General features: G+C 43.5%; 1 protein-coding gene across 4 annotated transcripts in view; it reads right to left on the reverse strand.

The window, feature by feature from the left end:
• ARHGAP24 (Rho GTPase activating protein 24) overlaps positions 1–12,098 on the reverse strand; it is a 748,539-nt gene that overhangs the window by 71,578 nt on the left and 664,863 nt on the right. For all 4 annotated transcript variants that reach the window (XM_040417986.1, XM_040417985.1, XM_040417988.1 and 1 more), the window contains one exon: positions 9,930–10,137. In XM_040417986.1, the coding sequence (XP_040273920.1) occupies positions 9,930–10,137 (208 nt within the window). The remainder of the gene's footprint in view (positions 1–9,929; positions 10,138–12,098) is intronic.

Below are 12,098 nucleotides of genomic sequence, written 5' to 3' on the forward strand. Positions count from 1 at the left end.
GATCTAGACAGTTCATTGACTATAATTAACTGGAATCCAGTGCTTGACTTTCGGTCTTGTCACTATTTTCCATATTTTGTGAATTAAGTCAGTCAGCCACAAGCCACTGTATAAAATAAATCCATCCTGTTGTTACTTCATAATGCATTTCGACTCAAAGTAATTGGCAAGGTCACCAATGCCTGGCATCACAATGCTGTTTTTTTCTGGGTTGGTTAGAAACAAAATGTGTTAGTCACAGTATAAAGAGCCAATGGCTTTTTTCAGCAAATTAAAGGACAGCTTCTGTTTTGTCTGTGTATAACCACCCAATATCATGACAACAGCAGAAGTCTAGATGTGCCTTTTAATGACTAGACATAATGGAGAGGAGGACCATCTGTCTGTGTCAACATTTTCATTTCAACACTAATTAAAATGTGGAATGGGAGCAGCTTCCCAATTTCTCGTTCATTGTCAGGCATGTCTTTATTACTGTTGACGGCTGAAGGCGCACGTCCATAATAAAGGCAACAGGTTTACACAGTAACAGGGGATAAATGTCACAAATGTTACTTTCCCATAAAGCAAAATTCTCAGGCTACTGCCAAATGAGAGAAATCTTGTATACTGTGGACTGTGTACACACTCTAATGCACATAGTATCAAGCTGATTTTATGCACATGGGATCACAATATTGTTAATATGAACACCCCTGTAAACTACTTGTGTAATGGGCAAAGTGGTTCCACTTGGACCACAGTAGTTGGACCTTTTGTGTAAGCTGATCAATCCTTTTAAAACATTTCTGTCAAGTTTTAATACTGTGAGGTCAGAGGTCATGGGTGTTTTCTCCCAAGTATTGTTCCATATTAACATCCTACTGATCATCCGACAAACGAGCAACCGCTATTTGATGGCAAATTGTATATTGTATGCAGGCATTAAAACGCTTGTTTGTCAGCAGCACATCTTCCCATGTAAACTGGGAATTTGCTGCTGACAAGTTAATGGCCTATCCTTAGGATAGTTCATCAATATGAGATCAGCAGGGGTGCCAGGTGTTGGACCTGTTTGCAGAAGCCATGGTGAGAGCAGTGGCCTCCTCGCAGCTCACTAAGCACAGAACCATCTATTTGATAGCGGCTGTGCTTGGTTTCACAGCTCAGCCCCATTCACTTGAATGAGACTGAGCTGCGCTGAGCCCATGTGACTGATGAACATGAGGTCAGAGGCGTAAGCACTCACGGAGCACTGTGGCCTCTTTGAACAGCTGATCGATGAGGATGCCAGGAGTTGGACCTCCACCGATCTTATATTCTGAAGATACAGCAGGTCATAAATATGAAAATCCCAGAAAATCCTTTTAACCATCGCATGTCCCCATACAATAGGATAATTAATTTAAATGTAGTAAACAAGAAACAATCGACATACTATAACGTTGACTGGTGTTCGTTTACCATCTCCATCAGATATGGCTTAAAAAAGGTTCAAAATGGACGAAACATTGTGTCTTTCTAAGTATTTGAGATGATAGAGATGAATGACTTGATTCTGAACGAGTTAGATTAGTTACAAATTTCACAAAAATTCAGATGCCAAATGAATCCGAAGTGTTGTAATTTGCTTCGGACAAATCATGCAAAAACTGTGCCAATGCCATATTGCTGTGAAAAATGGCTGGGAAAACAACAGCAAGGAAGAAGATGGAGTATCACATGACCCTGTGAGAAGAGGGCCTGCCCCGAATGGCGTAAAGGCTGATAACTTGTCAGCCAATCAGGGGCATAATTCTAGCAGGTCATTTTGCTGAGATTTTTAAGGCTACTTCCACACTTGCGTTCAGATCAGGTCCGTCTGGTGTCTGCACAGACGGATCCGCTCCTATAATGCAGACGTTTGGAAAGTTAAGTGTGAAAGTTAAGTGTGAAAGTTGTTCAGACGGATCCGTCCAGACTTTACATTGAAAGTCAATGGGGGACGGATCCGTTTGAAAATTGAGCCATATTGTGTCAACTTCAAACGGATCCGTCCCCATTGACTTACATTGTAAGTCTGGATGGATCCGTTTGCCTCCGCACGGCCAGGCGGACACCCGAACGCTGCAAGCAGCGTTCGGGTGTCCGCCTGCTGAGCGGAGCGGAGGCTGAACGCTGCCAGACTGATGCATTCTGAGCGGATCCGCATCCACTCAGAATGCATTGGGGCAGTACGGATGCGTTTGGGGCCGCTTGTGAGAGCCTTCAAACGGAGCTCACAAGCGGAGCCCCGAACGCTAGTGTGAAAGTAGCCTAAGAGAGGAGCAGTAGCTTATTTAAAACTTAGCTTTTAACACGTCAAACGATAAAAGAAAGTGGTATACACACTTCAAAACAATGTGCCCCAATCCGAAACAAACAAGAACACAAATCAACCCCAAAACTAGGATAAAAATAGTCGGTATAATATGGATAGATCTTACCGGTGCTGAATCTGCTTAGGTGGAACTGATAGTAGATCGTGTGTCACGAACCAGCAGGTGTGAACCCACTCTGCCACATGTCCTACCTCCTCTAAGGTTATTGTCTAAGTGAACCCCTTCGATCTTCACAGTACCCCTGATGGGGGGGATAGACTTTCCCAAGGGGAACACCAGGTCGCTACCTCTTAAGGAAGATTGGCACATGAGGCAGCTGGTCCAGGCAGACCAGGAGGTACTAGAGCAAAGTGCCAGAGGTACAGACGTAGTCAGCAGGCCGAATCGTAACCAGAAAGAACAGTGCAGGACCGAAGGATGAGGCAGAGGCGAAGTCAAACAGGCAACAGATCAGGGCAGGCAGCACAAGTACAGGGTCAGCAACAGGAGTCAAGGCAAGCAGGCAGGGATCAAACAGGTAGCAGAATCCAGGAATACAAGTATGAGTCAGGAACACAAGCAGATATCAGGAAACTTAACAGGACACAAGGACCTTGACACTCAGGCATTTAGGAAGGGGTTGAGCCACTTTTATATGTGCAGGAGGGCTAGGATTGGTCAGCGAGATCACATGATCCAACCCATAAAGCACAGGAAGTGATGCATGCCGGCCCTTTGGAAAATGCTACAGGAAACAAGCAGCAAGCATGCTGTGGCCATGGCTGAGAGGAAACACTGGCAGCAGATCACCGCTGTAACACAGCGCCCGGGACCATGGCAGTAAGCAGGGGAACAGCGGCGCACAGCAGCTGCTGTTACACCGTGCTTGATAATCAATTGCTTAATTTGATTTTCACCATAGGATGTTGCTCAATAGATTAACACACCTAGCAAAAAAGAAGAGGCCAAGGCCATGTAGCTGACCCTAGTATGCCCTAACGAGGCTGAAATTGCCCTAATGACCTCCTAATATGGAGTCATCGCCCTGAAAAGAGCGGCCCCGTCTGGAACCTCCCTTATCTGGAAGCCCTTGACAGCCCTACCTACCGGAGTCAATGTGCTTACCGGAGGTCAGGGGGAAAAAAATTATATCTCAAATAGAGAAAAAATGTCTCAATGCATTTCATCAAAAAATTTTAATGCCCCAGAATCATCAGGGGACAAGGGGCAGTATCACATCAGATGTTCTAGTGGTTTCTACATCAGACATCAACCAGGGGCATTATAATCCTAATATACAGCCCCCGGTTTGTTAGGGGAAAAAATCCTTCTTGCTGCACTATAATGCTCCTGGTCAATGTCTGATGTAGAAACCACTACATGGGTTCAGATTGAGCTTGGCCTATTAAGGGGACACAGCATTCACACTTTCTTATGTTCCCTTTTATATTTTGGGTTCCGCAACAATTTTCCATACTTAACATCCCCGATCTCAGCTGTGATACGGCTGTGGACTAACCCATCCTTCCATAGATGTTTTGACACCATAGAATTAATGGATATCCCTATATCTATTGTTGAGCTGTTTGTTCCAAATTTCTCAGCATCACCCTGGTCCGAGAAAGGCCTCCACTTCTTGAAAGATCTGGGTGTTCCTACTCTACATCAATTCCACATTTTAGCTGCCACACATAACCTGCCATCCTCAGAGTACTTCCAGTACATGCAACTTAGACATATGCTTAGCTCTGGGTTGATTCCCATTGCTCAATCCTCTAATTTTCCTTTATTAATGCTATGGATCTCCAATCCTAACTCCAATTCCAACAGCATATCCTTTTGCTATAGAAATTTGCCAATGGCGGAGAGGGACAAATTGTGGAAAGATTAATAAAGAAAGTTTGGCACCAGATTTTATCTATATTATCCTATACAGTTGTAAGAAAAAGTATGTGAACCCTTTGGAATGATATGGATTTCTGCAAAAATTGGTCATAAAATGTGATCTGATCTTTATCTAAGTCACAACAATAGAAAATCACAGTCTGCTTAAACTAATAACACACAAATAATTAAATGTTGCCATGTTATTATTGAACACACCATGTAAACATTCACAGTGCAGGTGGAAAAAGTATGTGAACCATTGGATTTAATAACTGGTTGAACCTCCTTTGGCAGCAATAACTTCAACCAAACGTTTCCTGTAGTTGCAGATCAGACGTGCACACCGGTCAGGAGTAATTCTTGACCATTCCTCTTTACAGAACTGTTTCAGTTCAGCAATATTCTTAGGATGTCAGGTGTGAATCGCTTTCTTGAGGTCATGCCACAGCATCTCAATCGGCTTGAGGTCAGGACTCTGACTGGGCCACTCCAGAAGGTGTATTTTCTTCTGTTTAAGCCATTCTGTTGTTGATTTACTTCTATGCTTTGGGTCGTTGTCCTGTTGCAACACCCATCTTCTGTTGAGCTTCAGCTGGTTGACAGATGGCCTTAAGTTCTCCTGAAAAATGTTTTGATAAACTTCAGAATTCATTATTCCTTTGATGATAGCAATCCGTCCAGGCCCTGACTGTCACGCCGGTGACAGGTTTGAGAAGGTCTGAAAGAATATCTGCACATTAGTTATCTGACAGTCTCTTTTGGTTTCACTTTGTCTGTGTGTTGCTGGTATGTCCACACCCCCTGTTCAGGTGTGAATCATGTGACCTTCACCTCCCCCTATTTAGTCTGACTTTACCCATCACTCCTTGCTCTGGATAGCTTCATTAGTTTTTTTGGAAGAGCTGGAGTGTGGTTCATGGTGAAGTCCTGTTCGTCCATCATCCATCAGCCTCAGAAGTTAAGCGTTCCGCTTGTTGTGTTTTGTATTCCCCCCCACCTTTGTTGTTTACTAGGCCTCAGCGAGATGCTGGTTCCTTAACCAGGGAAGGAGCGGGTTGTCTCTGCCCGGTCATTACTATTAGGGCAACTGAGGGCCACCAGGGTTTTCTAGGTTCCTGTGTATGGGCATCTCTACCATCGGGAGGTGCCCATACGGATAGGAGTTAGGGTCAGGAGCAGGGTTTTATAGGTGGAGACCCTTTTCCTTCCCTAGCGGTGAGGCCTAGTGTCTTTTCCTTTTTTTCTTTTTGTCCTTTGGTGTTCTCCCCTACAACATCCGTGACACTGACGCAGCAAAGCAGCCCCAAACCATGATGCCCCCACCACTATACTTCACAGTTGAGATGAGGTTTTGATGTTGGTGTGCTGTGCCTCTTTTTCTCCACACATAGTGTTGTGTGTTTCTTCCAAACAACTCAACTTTGGTTTCATCTGTCCACAGAATATTTTGCCAGTACTGCTGTGGAACATCCAGGTGCTTTTGTGCAAACTGTAAATGTGTAGCAATGTTTTTTTTGGACAGCAGTGGCTTCCTCTGTGGTATCCTCCCATGAAATCCATTCTTGTTTAGTGTTTTACGTATTGTAGATTCTCTAACAGGGATGTTAGCAATTGGCAGAGACTTTTGTAAGTCTTTAGCTGACACTCTTGGATTCTTCTTCAACTCATTGAGCAGTCTGCACTGTGCTCTTGCAGTCATCTTTACAGGACGGCCACTCCTAGGGAGAGTAGCAGCAGTGCTGAACTTTCTCCATATATAGACAATTTGTCTTACCATGGACTGATGAACAGCAAGGCTTTTGGAGATACTTTTATAACCCATAACAGCTTTATGCAAGTCAACAATTCTTAATCGTAGGTCTTCTGAGAGCTCTTTTGTGCGAGGCATCATTCACATCAGGCAATGCTTTTTGTGAAAAGCAAACCCAGAACTGGTGTGTGTTTTTTATAGGGCAGGGCAGCTGTAACCAACACCTACAATTTTATCTCATTGATTGGACTCCAGTTGGCTGACACCTCACTCCAATTTGCTCTTGGAGATGTCATTAGTCTAGGGGTTCACATACTTTTTCCACCTGCACTGTGAATGTTTACATGGTGTGTTCAATAAAAACATGGTAACATTTAATTCTTTGTGTGTTATTAGTTTAAGCAGACTGTGATTGTCTATTGTTGCGACTTAGATGAAGATCAGATAACATTGTATGACCAATTTGTGTAGAAATCCATGTAATTCCAAAGGGTTCACATGCTTTTTCTTGCAACTGTATATGCCAATTTCAAATTGTCCCAGATTTAGCTCTTTGATCCCTTGGTATATAACAGTTCTCCTTTTTACATTCTACTATAGTTTCTCATGCATGCATAGCTATGCGACAAAAGAATTGCGTCCAATTGGAAAACAAGAACGCCCAAACATGTCTCAAACATTCTACAGTCCATTAATGAACAATGCTGGCCTCGGCTTTCAATGCGTCACGTCAATGTCAATCTAGATGGGAAGTTTGGATCACTTCTATTTTTCATAAACCCCTTTGGGGCCCAAATGCAGATGCACAGTATTGTCTGAGAAATGCCATATTAGCTATTAGTTAGCAAAGACTACAATTTATGTAAGAACTGACATCTTGATTCCCTAAGGTTATTAGACAGTTTTCTATGTCTTTTAATTTCCGTTGCATTTTGATGTAATCTGTATAATTTGCCTTAAGTATACAGGGAGTGCAGAATTATTAGGCAAGTTGTATTTTTGAGGATTAATTTTATTATTGAACAACAACCATGTTCTCAATGAACCCAAAAAACTCATTAATATCAAAGCTGAATATTTTTGGAAGTAGTTTTTAGTTTGTTTTTAGTTTTAGCTATTTTAGGGGGATATCTGTGTGTGCAGGTGACTATTACTGTGCATAATTATTAGGCAACTTAACAAAAAACAAATATATACCCATTTCAATTATTTATTTTTACCAGTGAAACCAATATAACATCTCAACATTCACAAATATACATTTCTGACATTCAAAAACAAAACAAAAACAAATCAGTGACCAATATAGCCACCTTTCTTTGCAAGGACACTCAAAAGCCTGCCATCCATGGATTCTGTCAGTGTTTTGATCTGTTCACCATCAACACTGCATGCAGCAGCAACCACAGCCTCCCAGACACTGTTCAGAGAGGTGTACTGTTTTCCCTCCTTGTAAATCTCACATTTGATGATGGACCACAGGTTCTCAATGGGGTTCAGATCAGGTGAACAAGGAGGCCATGTCATTCGATTTTCTTCTTTTATACCCTTTCTTGCCAGCCACGCTGTGGAGTACTTGGACGCGTGTGATGGAGCATTGTCCTGCATGAAAATCATGTTTTTCTTGAAGGATGCAGACTTCTTCCTGTACCACTGCTTGAAGAAGGTGTCTTCCAGAAATTGGCAGTAGGACTGGGAGTTGAGATTGACTCCATCCTCAACCCGAAAAGGCCCCACAAGCTCATCTTTGATGATACCAGCCCAAACCAGTACTCCACCTCCACCTTGCTGGCGTCTGAGTCGGACTGGAGCTCTCTGCCCTTTACCAATCCAGCCACGGGCCCATCCATCTGGCCCATCAAGACTCACTCTCATTTCATCAGTCCATAAAACCTGTCTTGATGTTTCAGCTTGTGTGTCTTGTTCAGTGGTGGTCGTCTTTCAGCCTTTCTTACCTTGGCCATGTCTCTGAGTATTGCACACCTTGTGCTTTTGGGCACTCCAGTGATGTTGCAGCTCTGAAATATGGCCAAACTGGTGGCAAGTGGCATCTTGGCAGCTGCACGCTTGACTTTTCTCAGTTCATGGGCAGTTATTTTGCGCCTTGGTTTTTCCACACGCTTCTTGCGACCCTGTTGACTATTTTGAATGAAACGCTTGATTGTTCGATGATCACGCTTCAGAAGCTTTGCAATTTTAAGAGTGCTGCATCCCTCTGCAAGATATCTCACTATTTTTGACTTTTCTGAGCCTGTCAAGTCCTTCTTTTGACCCATTTTGCCAAAGGAAAGGAAGTTGCCTAATAATTATGCACACCTAATATAGGGTGTTGATGTCATTAGACCACACCCCTTCTCATTACAGAGATGCACATCACCTAATATGCTTAATTGGTAGTAGGCTTTCGAGCCTATACAGCTTGGAGTAAGACAACATGCATAAAGAGGATGATGTGGTCAAAATACTCATTTGCCTAATAATTCTGCACGCAGTGTACTTTATGATATTTCAATAAAATCTAGAAATAAAAAAAGAAACCACTACAAAATCTGACGTGATACTGCCCCTTGTCCCCTGATGATTCTGGGGCATGAAATATTTTGATGAAACGTGGTGGAACATTTTTTCTCTATATGAGATTTTTTTTTTCCTCCTGACCTCCAGTGAGCACATTGACTCCGGTGGGTAGGGCTGTCCAGGGCCTCCAGATAAGTAAAAAGGTTCCAGATGGGGCCACTCTTTTCAGGGCGATGACTTCGTATTAGGAGGTCGTTAGGGTAACATCAGCCTTGTTAGGGCATACTAGGGTCAGCTTCACGGGCTTGGCCCCTTCCTTTCTGCTAGGTGTGTGTGATTTATTATCAAGCACAGTCTACCATCATTTCCACCTGAGCAGATTCAGCACCGGTAAGATCTATCCATATTATACTGGCGATTTATATCCCAGTTTTGGGGTTAATTTATTTGTTGTTTTGTTTGTTTTGGATTGGGGCACATTGTTAGGAAGTGTGTATACCACTTTCTTTTATCGTTTGACATATTAAAAGCAAAGTTTTAAAAAAGCTACTGCTGCTCTCTTCAAAATATTGGATCCATTGCAGTAGAGGGAGGTGACACTTCAGTCACCTCCCCCATATGGGCACATTAATCTAGGTGTGATAGGGAGTATAAGGTGAGTGTAAAGGGACATAATTAGGTAGTTTTCGGTTTTAGAAAGGAAAGCATAGAAAATGAGGGACCAGTCACTCACAGTTGTGTGTTTCACAATTGAAACAACAATATTCAGCAACAACCTCATTTTTGTGTAAATGGCCAGCCAGCTAGCCTTTAAAAACGAACTCTAGTTTCTACAGATCTTGTGTTTATAGGCTTATTGGCTTTTTGCCAGCACATCAGCATCAATAGCAGTATATTCTGCTGCAAAGGCTGAGCAATTGCAATAAAAAAATTAAAAAAACATACATCATCTACAACCTCAATTTCCAAAAAAGTTGGAACGCTTTGTAAAATGTAAATAAATGTAAATGAAAACATGATTAATACATTTAACCTCTAAATCACTGAACACTGTGTGCCATGGATCCTATTCTTGTCTATAGTCTCATGGCTTCCATTCCATTCTGCATGAACCATGACATCTATGGCAGATGCATTTTCAAATGGATCACAATGATTCTTGACAGAAATCAATGCTTTGCAATAGGGCCCAAGGCCCATGTTTTTTATTTTAATTTTAATCAGAGTAGTGATACAGACTTCATTATTATTGCCATAAAGCAGAATAGATATTAACTCTAGCATGTACAGAGCACTGAACTGATTAGCACACTAGCATTAAGACCAACACAGTGGGGTTTGTACTGTGCCTGTGCAGCATATGGAGGGGGGCTGTTCTTTTAAATAGACTCTGTTTAGCAGGAAATGAAAAGCTCTCCTGTATGTGATGTATAAGATGAGACTGAACTACAAAATACCTGTCAAATGATGGTTTCTCCCCACAATCAAAGGAATCTTGTAATTCTTTCACCAGGTTAGCTTGTCCAGGTAGTCGAAATAATCCTTCCTCTGTCAGCCCTCGCTGCCGGATGAAGTCCACACACTGCTCCACCAACATGGGGGCCAGGCGTGTGCCATATCGCTTCTCATACCGCACCGTGTCTTCAAGCTTCTGACCAAAGATGCCTGGATTTATTAAAATAAAGACATTGGAATGTAAACTATGTATAAAATGAAATGAAGTCAAGTCAAATGAAGAGTAGCTTCATATAAATTATTGGATTAGTCACTCTGGGAGGAAGGGATGCAAATCAGCTCTTAACAAGCTCTGACTCTGATGCCACCAGATGTAAGGCAGCTATCCTATAAGTCAATCTTCAACCCTTTAAAAAGGCCTTGAGACATGACTTGGATAATAAATAAGCCAGCATCTCATCTGCAGACAGCTGTTTCAGGGTGATTGCCCCTCATCAATGCAGAGCAGAGAGTACTGGCTTAACTGGGTGAGAGGCCTTTTGGGGGTACTATCTCTCCTTGTGGAGAGTGCCTTAATGGGTGTGAGGAAGCTGAAGCCAGGGCTGGGACAAGGTCCACCACCAACAGAGGCTGAGCTGCCCAAGTGCGCCCCCCCCATCCCGTCGCCGCCATTTAGATATGTATGTTTGTTATTAATCATCATCCAGATTCCCCTCCCCTAAACAGTGCCATCCACAGATCCCCCTCCCCTATACAGTGCCATCCACAGATCCCCCTCCCCTATACAGTGCCATCCACAGATCCCCCTCCCCTAAATAGTGCCATCCACAGATCCCCCTCCCCTAAATAGTGCCATCCACAGATCCCCCTCTCCTAAATAGTGCCATCCACAGATCCCCCCTCCCCTAAACAGTGCCATCCACAGATCCCCCTCCCCTAAACAGTGCCATACACAGATCCCCCTCCCCATAGCAGTGCCATACACAGATCCCCCTCCCATAGCAGTGCCATACACAGATCCCCCTCCCCATAGCAGTGCCATACACAGATCCCCCTCCCCATAGCAGTGCCATACACAGATCCCCCTCCCCATAGCAGTGCCATCCACAGATCCCCCTCCCCGACGCCCCCAGGAGTACATTTATAAACTAATCAGTAACTTTAACTTTAATCATTGCTGATCTCTTTACTTGGATACCTTACTCTGTCTTAACTCCGGTAACAGCAGTAAGTACGTGCGGGCGGCGCTCACTCACTGACGTCATGTGCCTGCGCCGCCTAGTGGGAGGAGCAGGGCGCGTGACGTCAGTGAGTGAGCGCCGCCCCCCACACTGCCTGCTATTACCGGAGCTGAGACAGAGTAAGATATTCAAGTAAAGAGATCAGCAATGATTAGATCAGCAACTTTAATAAAGAGATCAGCAACTTTAATAAAGTTAAAGTTACTGATTAGTTTATAACTGTGCTCCTGGGGGCGGCGTGACCCTGTATATTCTAACCCCCAGGCAAGCGTCCCTGTCACCATGGGAACGCCTGGGGGTTAGAATATACCATCCGATTTGAGTTTTAACACTCGTGAAAACTCAGATCCGATGGTATATTCTAACCCCCAGGCAAGCTCCCTGTCACCATGGGAACGCCTGGGGGTTAGAATATACCATCGGATCTTCTAACTCAGTGGCCTGCCTGCCGCCCAGCGGCTGGGGAGCTGGCCTGCGCCCTGAGGCTGGAGCCTCCCCAGCCTCTGTGTCGGCCCGGCCCTGGCTGAAGCAGCTGTCTTCAGATGAGATACCAGCTTATTTATTATCCAAGTCATGGTTTGAACATTGACTTATAGGATAGCTGCCTTACATCTGGTGGCATTAGAGTCAGAGCTTGCTAAGAGCTTATTTGTATCCATTCTTCCCAGAATTCATCCCAGAGGAGCATATATGGCCTATAAGCCTCCTCACACCGATTAAGGCGCTGTCCGCAAGGAGAGATAGTATCCCCCAAAGGCTTAGTCACTGCATGGAATCAAATACTGGCATATAAAACTGGGGAAAACAAAAAGGTCAGTAATTTATAATAACTGATGTACCTAATAGAATAAGAAAGGAATCAATCCTTTCAACAGAAAAGTCTCTAAATGATTTATTGCATTATTAATGTATATGTTTGCAAGGTTATCT

This window comes from Bufo bufo, chromosome 2, assembly GCF_905171765.1.
Source record: "Bufo bufo chromosome 2, aBufBuf1.1, whole genome shotgun sequence".
In the NCBI taxonomy this organism is placed as follows: domain Eukaryota; kingdom Metazoa; phylum Chordata; class Amphibia; order Anura; family Bufonidae; genus Bufo; species Bufo bufo.